Genomic DNA, 24,101 nt, shown 5'->3' with positions numbered 1-24,101 from the left:
TAAACCTGTGAAAGCTTTGCAACTAACTTTGAATTAAAGTCTTTAGATTCAACTATGTGCTTTAAGACATTTTGTTTATTGAGAGAAAACCAATGTTTTCAAAAACGGACCGGAAGCGGAACCGAACCAATTATTAGATCCAACCCAACTATGTGATTGGTTCATGGTCGAACCTGGTCTAACCACCGGTCGGTCCGGTTTTAAAAACACTAGAGAAAGCAAAACAAACATCACTCTTTGTTATCTCCTGCTATGTCTGTATGATCTTCATCTTCTTGTACTCTAACTTTACTTCCACAGCAACTTCTCTTATGTTCTCCAGCCACATGTTTCTTCACTAAACTGCCTCTTGTCTCTGCAAGCTCCAACCTCTTCTCCAGAAACTCAGCATTCTCCTTCCAAACCTCTCCATTAGCATACACCTCTTTCTTCCATATCGGAACCGAAGCCTTCAGCTCATCAATCAAGCGTCTAAACCGTCCCCACGGTGAACAGACGAGACCGCCACGAACACGCTGGTTTCCCCAACAAGAACTGGCCCCAGACGGTGGGCGACAGCGATCTTGTGGATGTCCCAGTTTGATCTAGCGGATGCGCAGATGGAGCTGAGGTATCTTGTTGCCATTGGTACGTATGCTTCGTACCTCAGCTCCATAACTGTTCTCCCCTCGAATGTGTCTCTTGTGGTGCCTGAGAATGTTGCTATGGCGCCGGCTTGTGGGGTGCTGACGTAGTCAAAGTACTTGGCTATGTCTACTTTGTGACCTTCCTCCAAGATTTCTATAAGGTTATTCTCCTCTGAAGACATCTTTTAGTTCTTATGAGAGAGTACAGCGAACTCTAAACTGTAGAGCCAATCAACAAACACCATTACTTATCAAAGAAAGCTAATAATCAGACAATTAGTCAAAGATCTAATGGAACAGAACACACAGAGATATCTTAATACAATGAAAGTTTGATACTTTTCTCTCTTTAACAGCTACACAGACAACAAAACATTGAAAAAAACAAAGATTAGAACTTGACCTTTCGGGGTTCGGTAGGGACAGATGATGAAGAAGAAGAGCATGTGCTTCCACAATCACCTCTCCTTTGGACTAATAGGTTGGTGAGCGAGAATCAGATTAAGACAAAACACAAACGTTTAATGTGAAAGTCTCTTCTTTTTTTTTTCTCTGTTTTTTTTTTTACCAAAGCGACGTCGTTTTCGGAAGCTACAGTGAAGCGTCTCTTCAAAGGAAGGAGAAGCATCTCTCTTTGTGGATACAATTTTGGGAAAGTGAGTGAGGGACGAAAGATCATCAAACCATGGCTGCTGCTACATCTTCTTCCTCTGGTTTCCTCCTTAACCCGTTGACTTCTCGCCACCGTCCTTTCAACTACTCTCCACAGCTAGCTTCTCTCTCCTTATCCTCTAGAAAGGCGGCTGCTTTCACGCTTAATAGCCAGAGCCAGAGGTGTAGTGATGTTGTGTGCAAGGCTGTGTCTGCAAAGGTTGAAGCTGGGGTTGAAGGTCTCAACATCGCCGAGAATGCTGCTCAGGTTAGATGTGTTTTGTCTTCATTAGTAGTGAGAAAGGAAAGCTAGATTGGTGATAAAGTTTCTTACTTTGTGGGGGGGGGAGACAGTAACTAAACTGAGTATAAAGTCTCTGACTTTGACTTCTTTTGTCTAATATTTGTTTTCAGCTTATTGGGAAAACTCCAATGGTGTACTTGAACAATATAGTCAAGGGCTGTGTTGCAAGTGTTGCTGCTAAGCTTGAGATCATGGAGCCTTGTTGCAGTGTCAAAGATAGGTAACCAATTTTAATTTATGGGTTAATATCTTCACATATGTTTACTCTGAGCTTATGTTGTTTTGGTGGTTTCAGGATTGGGTATAGTATGATCACTGATGCTGAGGAAAAAGGACTTATCACACCTGGAAAGGTATTGTTGAAAAACCTCATTATTCTTTGGTGTTGTAAGTCCTCTTATTTGATTTAATATATATTTTTTTTTTGCTAGAGTGTTCTTGTGGAATCTACAAGTGGAAACACAGGGATAGGTCTTGCTTTTATAGCTGCTTCGAAAGGATATAAACTTATCTTGACAATGCCTGCGTCCATGAGTTTGGAGAGAAGGGTTCTGTTGAGGGCGTTTGGAGCTGAGCTTGTGTTGACTGAGCCTGCCAAAGGCATGACCGGAGCTATTCAGAAGGCTGAAGAGATTTTGAAGAACACTCCAAACTCCTACATGCTCCAACAGTTTGATAACCCAGCCAATCCCAAGGTCTGTGGTTCCTGTTCTTTAAGCTGCAAGTATTTGTTAGTGTTTTTTTAATGTGGAGAAAATGCAGATTCATTACGAGACTACTGGTCCTGAGATTTGGGAAGATACAAGGGGCAAGGTGGATATATTGGTTGCTGGAATTGGAACTGGTGGAACCATTACTGGTGTTGGTCGGTTCATTAAAGAAAGAAAGCCTGAACTCAAGGTACCTAGCAAAGGATGTGGATGTTAAAAACTATTTAGTATGAAAACTTATGGTTAATTTTAGTTGATGTTTAATGTGTATTAGGTTATTGGTGTTGAACCAACGGAAAGTGCAATACTTGCTGGAGGAAAACCAGGTAAGAGAGGCATTTGAACATTTTGCTTACTTGCATCTCTGAGATATTATTCTCTGAACCTGTGATTGATTTGTCTTGTGTTTTGGAATGCAGGACCTCACAAGATTCAAGGGATTGGAGCTGGATTTATTCCTAAGAATCTGGATCAGTCTGTTGTAGATGAATACATATCGGTAATGATCTGTTTGTTTATGTTGGTTCTCTAAAACAAGGCATGTGCTATTTTTCTTGTTAGTTTTTGTCATTTACTGAGCTGCGGTCTTGAGATTCAAAGGTTTACATGTTTTCCTTGATTTCTTATCAGATATCTAGTGATGAGGCTATTGAAACTGCAAAGCAACTAGCTCTACAAGAAGGCTTGTTGGTTAGTCTTTTTTTCCTGTTTGAAATATCTCTAGAGTGAAAACAGTTTTTGAATGCATACGAGAAACCCTCTAATGACTAGTGAACTATTTTCAGGTTGGTATATCATCTGGAGCAGCTGCTGCAGCTGCAATCCAGGTCGCAAAGAGACCTGAAAATGCCGGGAAACTCATAGCTGTAAGTCCTCAATGCTTCCATCTTTGCTCTTCATCTTCTTTTCTAGATGGAAGTAGGTGATAAGAATTGATTTGTTAAGTCTTTTCATCAGAAGGATTCGATTCCCTGTTTGGCATATCACATCTCCCTCACCTAAACCCTTGTCCTGTCTCTGTGACCGACCACTAATTAAATAGATTTATTGAGTTATTATCTATGTACAACACAGCAGCAGATAGAAATCATGAAGGAACCTTAGCCTAGTCTTACTGCACTTGAGCTTTGTTTTCTTTCTCAAGTAGTTGATTTACTTTACACGTCTAGTCACTTAAGGCCTTTAGATACCTACTCTCTGTGTTGGCTTCATCTCTTTGCCTCACTAACCCTTTGATCAGAAAGGGCCTCACTGAACCCTAGCCCTTTGACCAGAAAGGAAAAAAGAGAGATCATGGAGCTTAGATGTCTATAGTATTATCCCAAAGTGGGGAACCAAGTGAAATTTTTAGCTATTCTTGAGTGAAAAGAATGAGGAACAGATTTTGATTGAACTTTGATGTGTGAGTTGATGAATCTTTGTTGCCAGGTTGTGTTTCCGAGCTTTGGGGAACGTTACCTCTCGACAATGCTTTTCCAGTCGATCCGAGAAGAGTGCGAGAAAATGCAGCCTGAGATTTGAATTTCCTCTCGTAGTTTCTTGACCTACAAGGAACCTCTTCTTTGTTTTTCTTTCTTGTTTTCTCCCTCTCACTATGTCAAACTGTATATTTGCATTTTACAATGTGCAACGCAATTGGTGTTTATTTAATAAAAAAAATGCAATAAGGCGTAATTATTCCTTCATAAATTTATTAATTTAAAATAAGTTATAATGATGACTTTCCTTTTCTATGAATACTCGTATGTCTAGTGCCAAAACACATAAGGAATAGGAGAAATAATAATCATAATATCGATAAGATTAGGAACACGAAATCTCAAGGTGTAATTATAAATAGACATGCTCGATGTCAAAAAAAAAAACATAGACATGTTCATACGAATAGTTCATCATCCGATAAACAAAGACAGTATAATAATCAACCAGAGAGATGATTAGGGCAGGACTAGTGGGAAAGAAAGTTCCATCTTACGACTCTCGATGGGACGAGAAGGGACACACCATGATCTCTCATATATTCGTTTCTTTCAGCGAATTCATTACATGTGTTCAGTTTGGCTACTTGAAGGATGGAGCCCTAGTCTTGTCTCAAACGTTTGGTTTCTCTGAAGGAAGCTTTCGAACTGTAAGTTTTTGTATCCGTTAAAAAAAAAATCCTTTTTTTTACTTTTCCTTTGGTCTAATGAAGTTTTTTTTATTTTCTTTTTGAACACATGCAGGTGAAACTGGCTCAAGATGAATATATAACTGGATTGAGTGGCGTTGTGGAAAAGATGGGAGGAATAATAAATTTGACGTTCCACACTAACCGTGGGAAGCACGGGCCTATTGGACGTTCAAGCGATGGTTGTGGTAGAAGCTGTTCCACGATAGAGATTGATCCGGCAATAAGTGATAGAAGTGAGTTTAGTGGTTTCTTTGGGACTTACAATAGTCACTACCTGTCAGCGATTGGTATCTACGTGAGTCCCACTCCAATGACCGGCACGCTGGTTAAACGTGAAAACAATACACCAAGCAACGCTCAATAGTTAGCCTTGTTTGATTTTGTTGTTTAGTTTACTCTTAGTTTTAAATGGAGGGAAGTCGTCTTATATGTTGTCTTTTTAATTCTTAACTCTCAACTAATAAAAAGGGTTTTATTTCTTATCTTTTGTGTTGTTTTTGACCCATATGATATGACATATTACTCAAGCTTATCTTTTTAATGGAAGAGAGTTCAATCAGTACTTACTCGTTTCTGGTGGGATTCATCTGATGGAGTGAGGAAGATGTGCTGGGTGGCATGGGACAAACTTACTAAACCTAAGGCAGGAGGAGGTTTGGGTCTGAAGGACATCCAGTTATTCAACCAAGCCCTCTTAGCTAAACAGGCATGGCGTATACTGACTAATCCCGAATGCTTACTAGCTAGAGTGTTGCTAGGAAAATATTGTCACAACAAGTCATTTATGGAAGTGACAGTCCCTACGGTCTGCTCTCATGGCTGGAGAAGTATTTTACATGGTAGAGACCTCCTAAGAGGTAACATAAGCAAGGTGATAGGAAACAGACTCTCAACCAAAATATGGAAAGACTCCTGGATTGCATTGGACAAGGACATCAGACCTTTTGGACCTATTCCAGAACCAGCTCTAGACCTAACAGTCTCTGATCTCCTAACGTCGGATATGAAGTGGAATAAGAGTAGAGTAGAGCAATTGCTACCTCAGATGGCTATGGAAATCCAGATGCTTCAACCAGGCAATACAAATACAGAGGATATCTTTGCTTGGCAGCCACTCCAATCTGGAAAGTACACAACTAAATCAGGGTACTACACAGCATCAATGAGGAAAACACAACGAGAAGATATTTCTGACTCCTTTGATTGGATCAAGGATATTTGGACGGTGAAGTGCTCACCTAAGGTTAAGTTGTTCTTATGGTCGATTGCTCAAGAAGCCCTTCCCTTGGGAGAAGCTCTGCAACGTCGTGGAATCCAAGCAGAGGCCCTGTGCGTCAAATGTAAGGAAAGAGAATCAGCAATGCATACATTTTTTAGTTGTTCTTTTGCAGTGGAAGTCTGGAAATCAATACCTCTGAAACAAGTAGTTCACCTAGCTACGGGGTGTGATTTTAAAAGGGCAGTGGTGGCGTTTCGAAACACCATCTGCCTCCCGCCATCAGGTATAACAACATCAATCCTCCCTTGGGTATGTTGGGCTCTCTGGGTAGCACGCAACACTCATATCTTTGAGAAGAAGATCTTCACACCTACAGAGGTTGCAACAAAAGCCTTAAGATTAGCAAGAGAGTGGATTAATGCGCAACCGTCTCAGCCGGAAAAAAATAGTGCTCTTTCGACTCCATTAAGATCAAATCGATCAGGGCTAGAGATGGAATCATTACCAGTATGCAAATCAGACGCGGCCTTTCATCAACAGTCGAATCGAGCAGGGCTCGCATGGATCATCCGCGACGCCTCGGGGAATCCGCTACAGCAAGGATCCATGACCCACGAACTCGTTAACTCTCCTCTGGTAGCGGAAGCGCTAGCTCTCCGTGCCGGACTTATCTCCGCAGTGACTCTCGAGCTTCCGAAGCTCAAGATGCTCTCTGACAACGCAACGCTCATCCGAGCTATCAACAACGACGCACAGATCAAGAAAATTTATGGTATCGTCAAGGATATACAGCAAATTTCCTCTGTGTTTGTCGAGATTACCTTCAATCACGTCCCTCGATCTTTCAACGGGGAAGCCGATTGTCTCGCTAAACTATCTCTCTATCATTCAGTTTCGTCTGTAACAAACCCTTAATGGGCTAACATATGGGCCTGGGGCCAGTTTTATTATTAATGCAAGTAGTAAGTGTTACAAAAAAAAAAAAAAAATCTTTTTAATGGAAGATTATTTCTTTACTTTGAAATAAAATATTATTTTGTAAATTTTTCTTTTTTTATGAACTATATATTATATTTAAATTATATTTCGTTTTAAAATATTATAAATATTCTTTACTTTATAAAGAAAAGGAAAATAAATAAAAAGGAAAAATAAAATATTTTTAATAAAGCAATTAGATATATTTAATATTTGATTCATTAAGGGTATCATTGTAATCGACCATTGTGAGAGTTAACGTGAAAGCGACACGTAGGAAACTGACTTCTCAAATAATATATATATATATATATATATATATATGTTGATTTGGGAATTTTCTTATAGAAATTATGTAAACCTTACCTTTAATATAGGTGAGACAAAAAAATGATTCCCATTATGAACTGTATATGGGAACCAATTCATTAGAAAGGACTAGTTATTCTTTCATAAATTTATTAATTTAAAATAAAGTGATTAGTTATAATGAAGACTTTCCTTTTCTACGAATACTTGCATGTCTTGTGCCAAAAGACATAAGGAATAGGAAATCTCAAGGTATATAAATAGACATGCTCATACGAATAGCACATCATCCGATAAACAAAGACAATACAATTAACCAGAGAGATGATTAAGGCAGGACTACTGGGATACAAAGTTCCATCTTACGACTCCCGATGGGACGAAAAGGGACGCACCATGATCTCTCATATATTCGTTTCTTTCAGCGAATACATCACATGTGTTCAGTTTGGCTACTTGGAGGATGGAGCCCTAGTCTTGTCTAAAACGTTTGGTTTCTCTGAAGGAAGCTTTCGAACTGTAAGTTGTGAGACTGAATCAAGATGAATATGTAACTGGACTGAATGGAGTTGTATCAAGGACGACGGGGCGAATCATAAATATGACGTTCCACACTAACCGTGGGAAGCACGGACCTATTGGACGTTCAAGCGATGATTCCGATACAAGTTGTTCCAAGATTGAAATTGATCCGGCGATAAGTGATAGAAGTGAGTTTAGTGGTTTCTTTGGGAATTACAATAGTGACCACCTGTCAGCGATTGGTATCTACGTGAGTCCTACTCCAATGACCGGCACTGTGGTTAAGCATGAAAACAATAAACCAAGCAACGCTCAATAGTTAGCCTTTTCGATTACTCTTAGTTATGGGAAGTCCCTCTTATATGTTGTCTTTTTAATTTTTAACTCTCAACTAATAAAAAGGTTCTTGTTTCTTCTTTTATGAGTTGTTTTTGACAAATTACTGAAGATGTTAAAAACATGTTTTCAAAACAATAAACTAAGCAACGCTCAATAGTTAGCATTTTCGATTTTGTTGTTTATTTTACTCTTAGTTAAGGGAAGTCGTCTTATATAAACAGAAGTCCCTCGAGTCTCGAGAGTTAATTCTTGAATTTACTTGGATTTTTTTCTTTGCTCTTCTCTTGCTCCCAACAAATCTTCTAAAGAATCAGCGTCTTGGTTTGTTTGCAAAGAAGCTCGGCAGAAAAAATGGAAACAAAAATAGTTTAGTATCATATAATATCAGTATATCATTAGATAAATATAGGTAATTAAAGGTTAAAAAAAAGGAAAGCACAAATAAAAGAGGATACAAATACATTAACAATAAAATAAAAAATGAACAAGAAGAGATTAAGATTTATTTTAGTAAACTTAGGCTTTGAATGGTGACCAAGGAACGAAAGGGAACACTGAATTCCTTAGCATTCCAAAAAAAAATCACCATTCACAAGGAATAGTTTTTCTTTCTTGTTCCTCCCCATTCCTTTTTTTGTAGAGAAATATAGAACAAAAACATTCCTTGTTAAATTTGATAAGGAACAAGCATTCATTTTCATTCCTGCAATTTTATTCCTATACGTTCATTTCCTATTTGTTCCTCGTGTTCCCGAAAAGCGTCACCAGTCGGAGCCTTTACTGTTTTCAAATTGGAACCAATGGGGTCAACTCCTTTTAGTACCGATAGGAGTTGGGACGAGAAGGGGAAAAACATGATCTCTAATATATATGGTACTTTCGACGACTATGGCATACAATCTCTCCAGTTTATATATTTTCATGAGGGAGTTCATGTCGAGTCTGAAAAGCATGGTTACTCCGGAGGTCAACACATCAAAAGAGTAAGTTTTTTTTCCTTTCTTAGTTATAAAACCAAGTATTTATTCCACTTTGACATTAAATATATCATATATAACAGGAAGCTTCCGATTATGTTGAATGTTTACAGTACTTTTTTTTTTTTTTTGGTATTCTAATGAAATTAAGGCAAACCATATACAGGTGAGACTAGAAAACGAGGAATATGTGACTGCGTTGAGTGGAGTCCATTGCTAAGACGTTTGGTACTGTTGAGTTTTTTTTCCTGTGCTTTGAACTAGAAGCCACGTACTTTAATGGAGGAGTTTTTCATCTTTTTCATTTTTTAAATAAAAATCAGTTTTCAGTTAACCTAATTGTTTAATGCTCAGAACAGATGCTGCCTGGAATGAATCTCTAAATCTTGCAGGACTGGGATGGATGACAAAGCGACAAGGCAGGGATTCCTCCTTCTCCTCTATTGCGCACCATGTTACTACACCGCTTGCAGCTGAAGGTCTGGCGCTCCGGGAAGCTTTGCTGAAATGCAGGGACATTGGACTATCGAAGATCAGATGTGAATCGGATTCGGCCACCCTGATTAAAGCTATCAATGCAAATTCTCCTCTTGTTGGTTTATATGGCATCTTAGCTGATATTAACTCTATTGCATCCTCTTTTGAATCAATCTCCTTTAACTGGATCTCAGGTGAGAGAAACGGTATAGCAGATGGATTGGCAAAAAATGTATTATCTACTGAACTCGCCTTTATGGCTGTGCCCAACGTTGGTTAGTGGGATCTAATATAAGTTGTGTTTCAAAAAAAAAAGTTAACCTAATTGTTTTGGTTGAATGATTGTTCACTACGGCATCTGCTTATAACCGTGCACCTTGACTTGCTTCTTTAAAACCTCTTAGACTTATGCATGGAATTGTAAAATGATAATATGATATTCTCGCAAAAGCAAAGAGTAAGTGACCCATCCTTAGCTCATGACTTGAGGTTTCTTCAATGCAATTTCAGACTTTTGCTATGCTTGATTCTCATGAGACACCTCGATTTCTCGCGCAATCCTCCCCGAAAGCCGCCTATATATATATATATATATATATATATTAATTTCTCTATATGCATTATATCTATTTGCATCACAAGTTTCATATTCCATAAAGTGGAAAAGTTGAAACTGGTTGAGATCGACCCCAAAATTCCATCTAAAAAGCCTTGGACCGGTTTGTTAATTATGCTCCAAAATTCTTAAATGTAATTGGGACTTTTGATATGCTTGATATTCTCACGAACACCATAAATAACAAGTCAAAGAGACTCCTCGGTTTCTTGCACATTAAATCTCCCCAAAACCCGCTTACATATATAAGTAGTATCCATTTCTCTATCCTCAGTCTCTCAACTTGAAGTGCAAGTTTCATCTCTGGCATAATGGAAATGAAACTTGGAAATGAAACTTGGGCCATTAGGATTCTATAGCTACGGAAAGACGAAGTGGGAAGAAACTTGCCGTGACCCAATAAGTCACATTTTCGTCACTTATGACAGCTACGTAGTAAATTCCATTCAATTTGGATATGTTGAAAATGGTGCTCTGGTCTTGTCCAAGAAGCACGGCTCTGAAGGACCGGAGGATAGTACTCGCATAGTAAGTCTCTTCACTCTTCCTTCAGACATTATATATCTCGAAAGTATAAATTAATGAATGGTATTTGTAAGGTGTGGCTGAACCACGAGTCTGAGTATATCACTGGGATTAGCGGAGATAAATATCTTTCCTTTCTTACATTTCATACAAACGAGAGAAAGCATGTGGCATTCAAGAAAGAATTCAATCCACCGAAATTGAGACCAGATCAGACGATAGAGATTCATTCTGGAATACGTGACCGCTGCGAATTTGGCGGTTTCGTTGGATCTTTCGATAGTGATGGACTTAGTTCCATTGGTCTCTGCATAAGGCCTGTCCCCTCGGGTGTACCCACTATAAAACAGGAAAACGTATGATCGGTGCAGTTTTATCATTTCAACTTCAGAACTCTTGTTTTGCTACACCATTTGAATAAAGAATCTTCCTTTCGAGTTTCCTTTGGAAAATTTAAGTATGTTTCTTATGTGTTAAAAGCTTACAAAAACACTGCAAAAGTTACATCATTATCACACAAATCATTCAATATTATGTACTTTTTGGATTGTATTGTCGTTTACACTTCCGAAAAGAGCCGAAACAAAATAAGTTAACCTACAACACTTGGATCTCGCTTCTTTATGCACTGTCAATTTATATTGGCATGGCACTGAATATTCGAAACAAGAGCAATTGGGAGATTCTGTTTGACTGGTTGATCTTTGGGAAGTACTTTTTTTGCTTTGTAAACTGGAAGTGACTTAAATGTAAGAAGACATATATAGGCCCATTTACGAACAATACTAGTAGCTTCTTTTTCATGGTTGAAACAGAAACTAGGGTTTTGTTTTCCACCGGCAATATATATACATAAAACATAAAACTAGGGTTAAGTTTAGGGCTTTGTTTGCTCTTCAACTTACATCATGGATTATGTGGTGGTGGGACGGTTAGGTGAAAGCCACGGACACAAGTGGAATGAACAAGGGCGCAACGTTATCTCTCACATCTTTGTTTATTTCGACGAAACATCAGTAATCTCCCTTTCATTCGGATTCATCGAGAACGGAAAGCTTGTCATATCTAAGCCTTATGGCTTATCTGAGACGTATTCATGCAGCGTCCGAATTGTACTCTCTCTCTCTCTCTCTCTCTCTCTCTCTCTCTCTCTCTCTCTTTCTTTCATACTTCATAGCGTAAATTTTGCGTCCCTCTTATTAATGATAAATATGTGTTACAAAAAAAAAATAATGAAAAATATATACATCAAATATGTAGGTGAGGTTGAATCATGAGACCGAGTTTGTGACGGGGGTGTCAGGAGAGTGGAGCTATGATTTTATTACATCTCTGACTTTCCACACGAACGAGAAGGTACATGAAGCTTTTCGCTCCAATTCAGTTTCTGAGGAGGAGGTTAATAGGAGAGAGTTTTATTCAGGGATACATGATCGGTGTGAATTTGGGGGTTTCTTTGGTACTTCTAACGTGTCTCGTCTGTTATCAATCGGTTTCTATACTAAGCCTGTCCTCCGAGGAGTAAACACGATGCGTCGTGAAGTTTAGCCTTTATTATCATGATTCATGCGTTTCAAATGCATTCCAGTATTTTATGATTCGTTGTGCTGGTGAATTTCGAGACTTTAGTCTTTTTCGCAAGAAAGTTTTGGTCTTTTAATTTAAATACATCATATTGAGCTCTATGCTCGATTGACAAACCACATTATATGTCCTTTTATCTTCATTTTTTGCTTTGAAATAAAGGTACTTTACTTTGCTATTCTTAATTCTCATGAACACCATTAGTAACAAGTCAATGAAGATACCTTGATCTCTTGCATAGTCCTCCCCCAACGAAGTTGGCTCGTTTCGTTCTACATAAATAGAGAATTTCCATAACATGTTTATTAGAATTCTAAATGAAATTGTAATACAATAATCATATTAGTTTTTTTTTTGACATCACAATAATCATAATAGTTCAAAGGAGTCATCTCAAGCACATTTCTCCAGGCTTCTTAAATTCACTTTGGGACTTTGCGTTGCTTTGTTCCCACATACACACAACTCCATGAAAACTCCTCGGTCATTTTTTAATCTCCACAAATTCTCCCTATTTATATGTCCTCTTACCGTAGTTCTTAAACCATCTCCAATGTATTCCCCTATTTTTACCTCTAAAATAGAGCATCTCTAAAATAGAGATGAGTTTATCTCCAATGTATTTCTCTATTTTTGCCTGTATAAAGGAATATTCTCAAAAGATTCTATTTTAATTTTACAAAAGATACATTTTATTTATAAAAGTTGATAACTAACTCTATTTATTTTTAACTTTTAAAATATTTTCATAAACTTATGAATTTTTTTAAACTAAAATTTTGTTAAAAGACTATTATGTAAATAAAAAATGTTATTATACTCCTACAAAAACTGTATTTCTCTATAAATATAATTATTTTGGTTACAACTATAAAAATTAGAAAGTTAAAAGGACTATTTTGAAAATAAAAAAATATGACTATATAATAGAGGAATGCTATTTTTTCCTCAATCTCTATTTTAGAGGTGGAAATAGAGATGGGATGTAGCACTTTTACCTCTATTATAACATATAGAGGTGAAAATAGCTAGGGGTTGGAGATGCTTTTAGTAGCAAGTTCGTTGAGACGATTAAAATGGGGATAACTTACTCTTGCAAAACCTTATGGAATGAGATGAGGAACAATGTAATCTCACAGATAATCGTCTCATATGACGACAGTGGAGTAAGATCCATCCAGTTCGGTTACATCAACAATGGAGCTTTGTCCATGTCAAAAACTTTCGGACCATCACCAGTTGGCTATAGCAGCCGAATCGTAAGTCTCATTAATTATTATGTCTAGCTTATTATTTGCTTTATAATGTGAGATAATATTTGTTTGATTACACAAACCTGCAGGTGAAGCTGAAGCATGAGTCTGAGTTTGTAACCGGTTTAAGCGCGGAGACGTGCAATGGTTATATTACCTCTCTGACGTTTCATACAAATCTAAGGAAACACGAAGTGGTTCACTTGACATTCGATTCAAAATTCCAAAAACCTCAGAAGATAGAGTTACGTTCAGGTATCCTTAAACGTTGTGAATTTGGAGGTTTCTTTGGATCATTTGACAGTTTGAGATTGATCTCAATAGGTTTCCATGTAAGGCCTGTCCACACTGATGTCAAGATTAAAGTGGAAATAACATGAACATACAAGCCGTTACATTTTGCTGCTTTGATGTTTTATCAACTTTCACATCACTCCAGGTTTTATGTCTTTGTTAGCTATGCTGTAATGGTTTTGAAAAGATCAAGAAGAGATGAAATAAAATGATCACAAAGTGTCTCTTAGCTTGTTACAGAGCTTACTCTGTGATTGTCAATTGTTTTTTCAACAGCAACTGTTTGTTTCACGCACTGCTCCTAATCATTTACCGCTTTGTCTTGAAAACCACAACAGATTTATTCAACCTCTCCTACATGTTTAAGTAAAAAAAATTCAAAAACTTGAATATGGTCTACCGATATGTAGTAATTAAACTAAGCAATTATTCTTATATCAATTATCCAAGAGACAACACATGGTAACTTCATAAACTCGTTTAAAACCAAAGTTTCAAACATCAATCACTAATATTTCAGTATTCATTTAAGTTTTCAAATTTACTTTTTTATTAACTCTAAACGTAGCATATAGACTGATTTGAAACACAAACACCTCGTTATTGAAATAGCTCTGTGCATTTGTGATAGAATCAGAAGCTTCATATTGTGGCAAGGCACAATATATAGTTGAGAATACTAGTTTTACTCTTATCAATTATGAAGTTAGAATGACATCTATAAAGAGAAATCAATCTTAGAATACATACATCAGTTGTGAACTAAATCTTTTAGTAGGAGAACATATTATTCAAATCAATACATACATATGTTGTCACCAACACAGCACCTTGCACTGCAAGTTATCTTGGCATGGTGTAATAGGACAAACTGAAGACCAAAAGCTGATTGAAATTGATACAAAGTTACATACTCAAGACTTGAGCCTCACGGGCACAATGGGAACCCTTTGTTTATTATTTTTTCTTAATCTCAATTCCCAAGAACTTGGCTCGTTTATACAGACCAAGAAAGACACTAAAAGTTGTGTTTATTACATACCAGACCTACATAGGAAACTGTAACAGTGTTCTAGTTCCAAAGGAAGAGTCATTTTAAGCACAATTCTCCAGGCTTATTTAAATCCAGTTTGACTTTTATTTGCTTGCTTCCCACACAAAAAAAACTCATCGGAACCTTGTTTAATCTCCACAAAGTTTACCCTATTTATATATCTCCTCTCTAACATCTTTTTTTCTTAAAGGCCTTAGTTCAGATACATGGGGAGGATGAGAATGGGACCGCTTGGCGACCCGAGTTATTTGAGAGAAGATGAATGGGATGAGACAGGCCGCACCGCAATCTCGCTCATCATTGTCTCACTTGACAATTATTCAGCAACAGCCATACAGTTTGGATTCGTCGAGAATAGTTTAACCTGGACTCATTTGTCTCAACAATAATCTCATTTCTTTGCTAGATATAAAAAGAATCTGAAGAAGTTGGTATTGCATTTTGGCCGAGTTGAGTTCAAAAATATCAATAACAGATAAAAATAATAGAATCGGAAAGTCTTTCTTGGTCACGATAAAAATAATAGAATCTGCAGAGCTTCTCAGTCTGATACAGACAAAGCCTTCTTCATCTTTGACACGAGACTAGGCAGCGTCTTCACAGCGTCGTCAACGGTTTGGTTCACGCACTGCTCCAAACCAACTACAGCTTCATTCCTCGTCCTCTGGAGCTTCGCAGCCTCAAACTTATCTTGACAAGCCACAAGTGATCTATTCAACCTCTCCTACATTCATCAGTTAAAAAAAAAAAAAAAAAAAACATTCATCAGTTAAAGTTGAATCAGTTAAGTGATCAAACTAAGTGATTATCAACAATAGACAAACAACCAACAATATCTTCACTGAAAGTTTCAGACTTCAATCTCTAAGAGACTCACTTGGAAGGCAGACATCTCATTATCAAAATGATTCTGAGCGTTTGTGATGGGAACACTGCAAGTCTCTGCGCATTGACTAATCTCAGCGTGTGTTCTTGTCCTATCAAAGCACTCGTACGCACATTTGAAGTAAGCTTTCTGCACCAATCCCAAAAAAAACATAATCTTTACATAATCTCAGAACTAACAAAATATACACAAAGAAGCTAACTTTAACCGTTTAGCAACTAGAGGGGAGAAAAACAGAGTAAAAGGGTATGTGAAAACTAACTTTGTTCCGACAAAGAAAGAGTTAAAAAGTAACCTGAAGGGTGAAGTTGATGTGGTCTTGTAATGGAGAGAGAAGAGACTGCGAGACCGAACTGACTTGGTTGACTTTGTGTCTAATTCTCTCTCTCACCTTCTTCTCCTCCTCCACCACCTCTATTGGATCCATTCTCTGTTTCTTTCCAAAGATGTGGAGAAAGAGGAGAAAAGTTCGAATCTTTACTCCTTCCCCGAGTTCATTGTTGGGTATAGTCTGTAGCCTCCACCGCCTCCCATGGCAGTATCTAACTGGTTGGGCCAAAGTCTTTGAATTTGGGCCTGGAGAGTCGTTAAAGAAGAGAAGCTTCTTCTTTAGGATTTTTCTTTTGTTCTCTGTTTCTATCTACATTTAAGGAGTAAAGGTGTAGACTTTTCAATAACCATCTCTTCTGCTAAAACCTGTTCTTAAACCTTCAAAACTGCTAAAAGCCACATAACTTCTTGTTCTATAAACAGATGAAAACCACAAAAAAAAAAAAAACTAACCTGAACTGAAACAAAACTCCACAGCTTCAAAACTGAGTACAGACCAGACTTTCACTACTAGAAATTTTATGTAAGAACCAAACATAAAGTAACAGGAAGAAAAAAAAAAAACAAATCTACTAAATCACTACTAGACCCAACAGACATATCAAATGAGAAACAGAAAGAAAAAAGAGTTTTAAGTCTTTTACTTAGAGCTGCACTTCTCTGTCATGTATCCAGCTGAAAGGAACCTTAGGTCCTTTCTTGGCTCTTCCTTGAGCTCTCTCATCCAATCTCCTGATCCTCGGAGACAACCCACACAAATAATCTTGCGCTTTGTTTCCTTCACCCGAAAGCCCCTTCAAGCTCTCAATCCTCCACCTCCCAACCAAAAACTCAAGAATGTCCGCATAGTCTTTAGCAGTGTAAACACCTAGCCTCTGAGCCACGGAAGAGAAGTTGTCAAAGAGATTATCATCACGCCCATCTTACATCAAGTGAGCCGGCATTCGAGATTTTCTTCCTCATCATATCCGCAAAGGCCACCACGGTGCCATCTCGAGGAGCTTCTCAACTATCTTGGTGTAAGCTGTCTCGTGCCGCTTCTCGTCTGCAGCTATTGTCCCGCAGATTTGAGCTAGCTTGAGGTCTCCGTGCTCTTTGGCTTGCCGAGCTGTGTTGCCGTGGGAGATGAAGGTGGCTCTTTCTTGGAATGATGTGTAGATGAAGTCGAGGTAAGGGTTGTTCTCTGTACGTGGATCCTGTGAATGAGAGAGAGGCTACGAAGTAAGCATGCATAGACGCCAGTTGTTTTCTCAAGGAAGCTCTCTATTATAATAAGAAGCGTGAAGTCCAACGTAATGTCTTTAAAGAAAGAAAACAGACGTAACATCATGATACGTTTCAAGAATCTCATCTCAATGCTAAAAGTGGAGATGCATTTCACCATAAAAAGCGGGGAGAGAGAGCGGGGAGAGAGAGAAAGCGGGGAGAGAGAGCGGGGAGAGAGAGAAAGCGGGGAGAGAGAGCGGGGAGAGAGAGCGAGCGGGGAGAGAGGGAGAGAGAGCGGGGAGAGAGAGAGAGCGAGGAGAGAGAGAGAGCAGAGAGAGAGAGAGCGAGCGGGGGAGGGGAGAGAGCGAGCGGGGAGAGAGCGCGGGGGAGAGAGCGCGGGGTGAGAGAGAGCGCGAGGTGAGAGGGAGCGGAGAGAGAGAGAGATCGGGGAGACTGAGCGGGGAGACCGAGCGGGGAGAGGGCGCGGGGAGAGAGAGAGAGCGGGGAGAGAGCGGGGAGAGAGAGCGGAGAGAGAGCGGGGAGAGGGCGCGGAGAGCGGGCGCGGGGAGAGGGCGCGGAGAGGCGGGGAGAGAGAGCGAGCGGGGAGAGAGAGCGAGTGGGGAGAGAGAGCGGGAAGAGGGCGCGGAGAGCGGGTGCGGGGAGAGGGCGCGGAGAGCGGGAAGAGAGAGAGAGCAGGGAGAGAGAGAGAGCGGAGAGAGAGAGAGAGAGAGAGAGCGGAGAGAGAGAGAGCATAGAGAGAGAGCGGAGAGAGAGAGAGCAGAGGGCTTCCGACCTTCATAAATATATATTAGTTTCGGTCATCAATGTACAAATTATTCTTTAGTTTAGTTTTATAAATTCTGGTGTTTGTATTTCAATAATCCGGGTTTGAATCATGAGCTTGACATTTTTTCACATTTTTTAAAGTATGACCCACCTGATGCTGACGTTTTCACATTTTTTAAAGTATGACCCATCTGATGCTGACGCCTGATGTGTCGCCTTCAGGATCTATATATTAATTGAGAATTATTTTAAAAGTTGTAATCTTAAGTTTGTATTAATTTAAAAGAGACACTACTTAGGTGTCATTTAATTAGGATGTCACTTAAAAATCAATTGAAAAAATGTTGGTCAAAATTCAATTAATAGGAAACATTATATTAACCAAAAATATAAAAAGCGTGTATTCTTTCCTAAATAAAAACTACGGAATTACCTAATATGATTAACATATATATAACAATTAATGACTATGAATAATAAAGATTTGATAACAATTTTTGTATCATTTTTCATTTTTGTTTAATTTTATATTGTATTAAAAAAATTAAATAATCACATTAACCATATAATAATAAAAAATTAGATTTTTTCTTATATGTAATATTTTGAATTTTTTAAAATGACTTTAAATTACAAAAATGAGAAAACTTTATATGTTATATTTTAAAATAACTTTAAATTACAAAAATGAAGAACTACGGTTAAAAAGCGTGTATTCTTTCCTAAATAAAAACTACGGAATTACCTAATATGATTAACATATATATAAAAATTAATGATTATGAATAATAAAGATTTGATAACAATTTTTGTATCATTTTTCATTTTTGTTTAATTTTATATTGTATTAAAAAAATTAAATAATCACATTAACCATATAATAATAAAAAATTAGATTTTTTCTTATATGTAATATTTTGAATTTTTTAAAATGACTTTAAATTACAAAAATGAGAAAACTTTATATGTTATATTTTAAAATAACTTTAAATTACAAAAATGAAGAACTACGGTTAAAAAGCGTGTATTCTTTCCTAAATAAAAACTACGGAATTACCTAATATGATTAACATATATATAAAAATTAATGATTATGAATAATAAAGATTTGATAACAATTTTTGTATCATTTTTCATTTTTGTTTAATTTTATATTGTATTAAAAAAATTAAACAATCACATTAACCATATAATAATAAAAAATTAGATTTTTTCTTATATGTAATATTTTGAATTTTTTAAAATGACTTTAAATTACAAAAATGAGAAAACTTTATATGTTATATTTTAAAATAACTTTAAATTACAAAAATGAAGAAACTTTATATGTTATATTTTTTTTATATGTTAGATTTTGTCTTATATGTTATATTTTGAATTTTTTTAAAACGATTTTAAATTACAAAAATGTAAATTTTCTGTAAGCATACGAGTAAAAACAATAAAATGTCATGTATCAATTTGATAGTTGATCTGAAACCTTTCAAAACCATATGAAAGAGAAATGTCAAAATAATTCAACTGTGGAAACAATACTGTTCATTTTTTTCAAAAATATGTTTGGTGGAAAAAAATAATTTTTTGTGTCATAATTTGTTTAATGTCCAATCCGATCAACCCATGTATATTAATTATAGTTTAGTTCCACAATTTTTAATAAAAATTGATCGGGTCCATTAGAAAGAAATTATATAATAACAACAAAAAAAATATTGTATATATATAAATAAAATGATCGGGTCCTGGTTATAATATAGATTTGTTAGAACTTAGAATCATTGTTGGCGATTTTTTTTTCAAATCCAAATTTACAATACCATTACCACCTATTGTATACGTTTGATACTATCTTTTTATGCTTTAAGAAACCTAAACCTTTCTAAGCCTTAATAAGCTAAGTATTAGCGCTGGGATTTTGCCCCGAACCGAGTGGTCCGATCCGAACCGAACCGACACTTAGGGGAATCGGTTATTGTCCGGTTATTGGAGAGGAACCGATCGGCAATGCTTTTAAAATGAATCGGTTTGGTCATCGGTTCGGTTCGGTTCTCTATAACCGAAAAACCAAAGTATTGTCCATTATTTTTCAAAAAAAAATTCACATATCCCAAACCCATATTAAATGCAGACAAGTTTTTCTTTCAACATAAGACTAAACACACAAACACATAAACCAAATGATGCATTCAAACAACAACAAAAACAATTGTAGAAGCAAACACCGTCTCACATGTTATTAAACCCTCACCAACCACTTTTTACCGTCCTACAGAAGTCAACGGTTCCGTGACCGTCAAGTTACCTCCAGACTCCATTGTCACCTCCACATCAAGCACCTTTCCATACATCTCATACCATCTCCCCAACTTCTCAGTCCTAACAACATCAAGCAAATTATCCGGAAGCTCAGAAACTCCCTCCAAGATCTTAACAACCGTAGCCATATCCGGCCTAACCTCTTCAGCCTGGTGAGAACACAACACTCCCAGCTTCAAAACAACCTCAAGCTGTCCCTTATCATACTCTCGTCTGATTCTTTCACTAGCCGCCTCTATGATATCACCGTTCTCCCAACGGTTAATCGCCCAATCCGCAAGAACAATCTCTTCAGGCTCAGCTCGCGGCTCAAAGAGCTTCCTACCGCAAGAAACTTCAAGCATGAACACACCAAAGGCGTAAACATCTGTTCCCGTCGTCGGTCTCCCCGTTCTCATGAGCTCTGGTGCCATGTAACCAAACGTTCCAGCCACGCTTGACGTCTGAGCTTCGTGTCCTTGATCATACAGCTTAGCTAGTCCAAAATCTCCAAGACTTGCATTCATCTTGTCGTCTATTAGTACATTTGCTGGCTTGATGTCTCTATGAATCACAACTTGTAACCACTCGTGGTGGAGATAGGCTAGTGCAGAGGCAACATCTTTGATGATCTTGAAACGTTGACTCCAAGAAAGCTCTTCTTGATCTGATGATCCTCCATAGAGATACCTGTCAAGGCTACCATTGGGCATATAGTCATAAACCAAGTAGAGCTCTTCATTGTACCTGCAGTAACCAAGAAGCCTGACTAGATTCGGGTGTCTAAGACGACCAATGGTAGCTATCTCAGCTAAGAACTCACGCATCCCTTGGCTCGAGCCGTGAGAAACACGTTTCACAGCAATCTTTGCGTTGGAACCTGGAAGTGTGCCTTTAAAGACCTGACCAAACCCTCCTTTGCCTAGAAGCTGTTTGAAACCGTTTGTGGCTTTGAAAAGCTCTTTGTAAGCAAACCTATGAGGTCCACATTCGATCTCCCATTCCTCTAAAACCTCCATAACCTTCATATGTCTCTTATAGTAGAAGAGACTCAAAGCTGAAGCAACAAGTGCAGCAAAAAGAGCCAAGGCCAAGCTTGTCCCCAAAACTATCAGAGCTACCTTAGTTTTTGTTATGGGATATGATGGAAACTTTGGTATCCCTAAGTCAAGATTTGGAACAGTAATGTAGCCGTTGATGAACCAAACCCACATGTAATGGATTGCTCCAACGGAGCCGGTAGAGGCTGAGAAGCCAGCATACATTTTCTCCGAAAAGTACGGTGAGAGATCTTGTTTCAGAGAAAGAAGTGGCTTCTTTGGGTAATAACCTTCCTCTGGTGATGATAAAGTGACATTGATCTGTGTATCCTTGTGGCTATACAAGATAGTGACTCTGAGTAGGCTTCCACTGATCAAAGAGAGGCTTCTGAAATGCCCCTCTTGATCATAGTAACCAGCAGGAGCAGATACAATAGACCTCATGCCGTTTATGTTGATGCCGACATGGTTATCATCAATGTCACCAAACTCATCATCTTTGTTTATGTCAAGCTCAACAGCAAAGATATGATTAGACCTGTTCCCGTTGTTTGCTTTGTTGAAGATTCCAAGGTACTGATCAGCAGATGCATTTTTCATTCCTCTTGTTGGAGAGATCACAAAGGCCATACCGTGAGAGCCTTTGCGCTTATGCTGAGGGACGATAGCGAAGAAGAAGGTGACGGAGAAAGATGTCATGGTACCGTTGGAGTTCTTGAACTGGAGTATCTCGTCATGGAAGGCTTGCCCATATGTGTGCTTCTTGGTGCTCGTCAACGTTCTGAAACCTTTGACGAATCCGGCTGATCCCTGCATTATCAGCTTGCCGTGGGTATGTTCAGTACAAGAGAACAGAACAAGGATCAAGACAACGACATGTGATGGGATTTTACTAGACATGATCATTGATGGAATGAAGAGTTAGTTTCTGTAATCATTCATGTCCCGGAGAGCTTGATGAAAGACAACTAAGCCACAAAAAAAAAAAACACATGAACTAGTCAAAGACCTGGAGAGACTAAAAATAGAGAGTTAGATGGCTACATGTTGCAAAGTCAATGCCTGCAACCAATTAATTAAGCAAGTGTATATCTTTAAGAAGCAACATGAAAAGTAAACTAGTGATTTCCCTCAAAGAAAACATAAGAACTAGTCAATGCCTGCAACACTTTAAGCAAGTTTGTATCTTTAAGAATAAACATGAAAAAAGTAAACTAGTTACTTTACTCAAGGATCATATGAACTAAGCCAAGACCTGCAAAGATAAAAGAGACTGTTATTGTATTTAGTTTATTTTTGTTTGTTAGAGTTGGAGAGTATGATGCTAGCTATGTTGCAGAGTCAACGTCAGCGTTCATTATGCGGACGTCCTCCATGGATCATGGGATAACCTAAGACCATGATTATTGGGGGTTCTTAGAGTGGGGTTCTTATCGGAATAAGAACCCGTCTCTTAACTTTGAACTACAAAAAATAAGAACCGACTCTTAAATAAGAGTTTTAGGAGTCTGGAGGCGGTTGGTTCTAACATCTACAGTATTGCCACGCCCACGTCCCAGAACGCCTTACCTAGAGTCTGGATACTGTTTCTATTGACGGAAAGTTCCATGTGGTGACTAACAAAGAGGTTCTTGCTTACGATCCCAAGGAAGGTAGATGGGACATGGTCGGGGATCGGATGGGTGGGTGTATGTTTTCAGATGCTTATTGCGTGATAGAGAACGTTTGGTACTCTGCTTCTAACGGAGTGTTCAAATGGTACGATACTCAGAAAAGAAGAAGGTGGAGAGGTTTGCGGGGTTTGGTAGGACTGCCTAAGATCACTCGTGATAGAGGGTTTATTAGATTGGGTGATCATGGTGTTAGTTACCCTAGCCATTACAAGGAGATTTGGTGTGCCGAGATTGCGCTTGAAAGGCGGCGTGACACTAGTGAAATTTGGGGGAAAGTTGATTGGTTTGATGAACTGCTTAAAATCGACACATTGTTTCAGGTTGAGAAGGTTCTTTCTACTACTGTCTGATGAATGAACTGAACTGAACTAAACGCACTCTTCTTTTATAGTTGTTATTTGTAATGCGTCGTTTTTATTCCACTGTGATCAATGTACTTTGTTAAGCTTATTTATTCGACTTTGGTCACTTTCTTAAGCTTATTTTGCGACCAAAACTTTAATTTAATATAAACACGTAAGCACACGTTTGTTTTTAACTGACTTGTGGTTTTGATCATTTTATGAAAAGATTAGAGAGTACACGTGAGAGAGGTTGTTGCTTGTCGAGTTCTTGATATTTCATGAACCGCTGGTTTATCATTTGGAAACTACTCCAATGATGGCAGCAGAGACATGAGAGAGCTAATCCAATCTTCAAAGAATTCATGAAAACTTACTTTGTACTTGAACATCCTTGATTTGTAACACTTCTGCCTTTGTAGTATGAAAACTTGTTGTAGATGTCTCTTAATATGTATCCAAAACTTGCATCCTTCATCATGCAATTGTTTATTCTGCACTTGAACCCTCCAATGTCTCTACTCGGAAGAAGTTGTTTATTCACTAGCCTTAAAAGGCATATATAGTTACAAAGAAATCTAACCTAATCTGTGAGATAAGGAAATTACAAGAAAAGGAAAAGGTAAGTAACAAAATATGTTAATATCTTCAATATATCTTGATTTCTCTGCCCAGTTTTTAGTGGTTAAATTGTAAGTGGAGATCACAAAAATAAAGGGCCAACGGACTTCCTACTCGCTTGCTTGATTTGATAAAGGAGTGTCAAACCACCACTGTCTACTCTACTCAGTAGGCATAAATGGCTCTCTCCATGGCTTCTTTCGAGGTACCCGTGGCCTTTGTCATGGTGATCCTCGTAGCCCTTATCTTTTCGGACTTGCAGTGAACGTATTTATCACATAAACTCAACAAGATCCAAGTTTTCTAGTTTTAAGT

At 37.9% G+C, this 24,101-nt stretch overlaps 6 protein-coding genes and 1 pseudogene across 8 annotated transcripts; 3 read left to right on the top strand and 4 right to left on the bottom strand.

Annotated features, from left to right (window-relative positions):
• Nucleotides 1-12: 12 nt before the first annotated feature.
• Nucleotides 13-1,242, bottom strand: LOC106391819 (molybdopterin synthase catalytic subunit). Its single transcript, XM_013832534.3, is given in 3 exon segments — nt 13-469; nt 472-845; nt 1,030-1,242. Coding segments are annotated over 2 exon segments (576 nt in total). The 5' UTR covers nt 809-845; nt 1,030-1,242; the 3' UTR covers nt 13-230.
• LOC106391818 (cysteine synthase, chloroplastic/chromoplastic) lies at nt 1,097-4,094 on the top strand. Of its 2 annotated transcripts, XR_007322697.1 has the most exons (11): nt 1,111-1,545; nt 1,692-1,801; nt 1,877-1,934; nt 2,013-2,276; nt 2,344-2,481; nt 2,566-2,617; nt 2,711-2,790; nt 2,922-2,981; nt 3,077-3,157; nt 3,720-3,915; nt 4,007-4,094. XR_007322697.1 is itself a non-coding variant. In XM_013832533.2 (10 exons), exons 1-10 carry the CDS (start codon nt 1,312-1,314, stop codon nt 3,810-3,812), a joined length of 1,170 nt encoding a protein of 389 aa, XP_013687987.1. In that variant the 5' UTR covers nt 1,097-1,311; the 3' UTR covers nt 3,813-3,965. The 2 variants fall into 2 exon arrangements, 1 of the variants encoding a protein (XP_013687987.1); XM_013832533.2 differs by lacking the exon at nt 4,007-4,094 and having other exon boundaries at nt 1,097-1,545; nt 3,720-3,965.
• A 130-nt stretch (nt 4,095-4,224) lies between these two features.
• LOC106395806 (jacalin-related lectin 24) lies at nt 4,225-4,825 on the top strand. The gene is made up of 2 exons (XM_013836158.3): nt 4,225-4,419; nt 4,514-4,825. The coding sequence occupies exons 1-2, from the start codon at nt 4,225-4,227 to the stop codon at nt 4,823-4,825; spliced, it is 507 nt and encodes a 168-aa protein (XP_013691612.2).
• Nucleotides 4,826-5,065: 240 nt separating this feature from the next.
• Nucleotides 5,066-6,595, top strand: LOC106394185. The gene has a single exon (XM_013834779.2). It carries the CDS (start codon nt 5,066-5,068, stop codon nt 6,593-6,595), a length of 1,530 nt encoding a protein of 509 aa, XP_013690233.2.
• Nucleotides 6,596-14,981: 8,386 nt separating this feature from the next.
• On the bottom strand, nt 14,982-16,593 carry LOC106392139 (protein FAM136A). Of its 2 annotated transcripts, none has more exons than XM_013832916.3 (4): nt 16,469-16,593; nt 15,790-16,134; nt 15,486-15,623; nt 14,982-15,332 (listed from the first exon to the last, which is right to left on the bottom strand). In XM_013832916.3, the coding sequence occupies exons 2-4, from the start codon at nt 15,919-15,921 to the stop codon at nt 15,150-15,152; spliced, it is 453 nt and encodes a 150-aa protein (XP_013688370.1). In that variant the 5' UTR covers nt 15,922-16,134; nt 16,469-16,593; the 3' UTR covers nt 14,982-15,149. The 2 variants fall into 2 exon arrangements, with proteins under 2 accessions (XP_013688370.1, XP_022557308.1); XM_022701587.2 differs by having other exon boundaries at nt 15,790-16,070; nt 16,469-16,577.
• On the bottom strand, nt 16,184-19,896 carry LOC106394189 (annotated as a pseudogene).
• On the bottom strand, nt 19,459-23,974 carry LOC106395637 (probable L-type lectin-domain containing receptor kinase V.3). The gene has a single exon (XM_013836035.3). The coding sequence runs from the start codon at nt 22,055-22,057 to the stop codon at nt 20,075-20,077; it is 1,983 nt and encodes a 660-aa protein (XP_013691489.1). The 5' UTR covers nt 22,058-23,974; the 3' UTR covers nt 19,459-20,074.
• Nucleotides 23,975-24,101: the final 127 nt, after the last annotated feature.

This window comes from Brassica napus, chromosome C4 (assembly GCF_020379485.1).
Source record: "Brassica napus cultivar Da-Ae chromosome C4, Da-Ae, whole genome shotgun sequence".
NCBI lineage: Eukaryota > Viridiplantae > Streptophyta > Magnoliopsida > Brassicales > Brassicaceae > Brassica > Brassica napus.
The sequence above is the reverse complement of the archived record's forward strand: the minus strand, read 5'-3'. Positions and strand labels throughout refer to the sequence as shown.

Coding starts and splice junctions, on each gene's coding strand:
- LOC106395806 (XM_013836158.3), top strand. CDS start 4,225: ATGATTAGGGCAGGACTAGTGGGAAAGAAAGTTCCATCTTACGACTCT. Junction 4,420..4,513: donor CTGAAGGAAGCTTTCGAACT/GTAAGTTTTTGT, acceptor GAACACATGCAG/GTGAAACTGGCTCAAGATGA.
- LOC106394185 (XM_013834779.2), top strand. CDS start 5,066: ATGTGCTGGGTGGCATGGGACAAACTTACTAAACCTAAGGCAGGAGGA.
- LOC106391818 (XM_013832533.2), top strand. CDS start 1,312: ATGGCTGCTGCTACATCTTCTTCCTCTGGTTTCCTCCTTAACCCGTTG. Junction 2,982..3,076: donor CTCTACAAGAAGGCTTGTTG/GTTAGTCTTTTT, acceptor AACTATTTTCAG/GTTGGTATATCATCTGGAGC. Junction 3,158..3,719: donor ATGCCGGGAAACTCATAGCT/GTAAGTCCTCAA, acceptor CTTTGTTGCCAG/GTTGTGTTTCCGAGCTTTGG.
- LOC106395637 (XM_013836035.3), bottom strand. CDS start 22,057: ATGATCATGTCTAGTAAAATCCCATCACATGTCGTTGTCTTGATCCTT.
- LOC106392139 (XM_013832916.3), bottom strand. CDS start 15,921: ATGGATCCAATAGAGGTGGTGGAGGAGGAGAAGAAGGTGAGAGAGAGA. Junction 15,624..15,789: donor ACATCAACTTCACCCTTCAG/GTTACTTTTTAA, acceptor GGATTGGTGCAG/AAAGCTTACTTCAAATGTGC. Junction 15,333..15,485: donor ATGAGATGTCTGCCTTCCAA/GTGAGTCTCTTA, acceptor TGATGAATGTAG/GAGAGGTTGAATAGATCACT.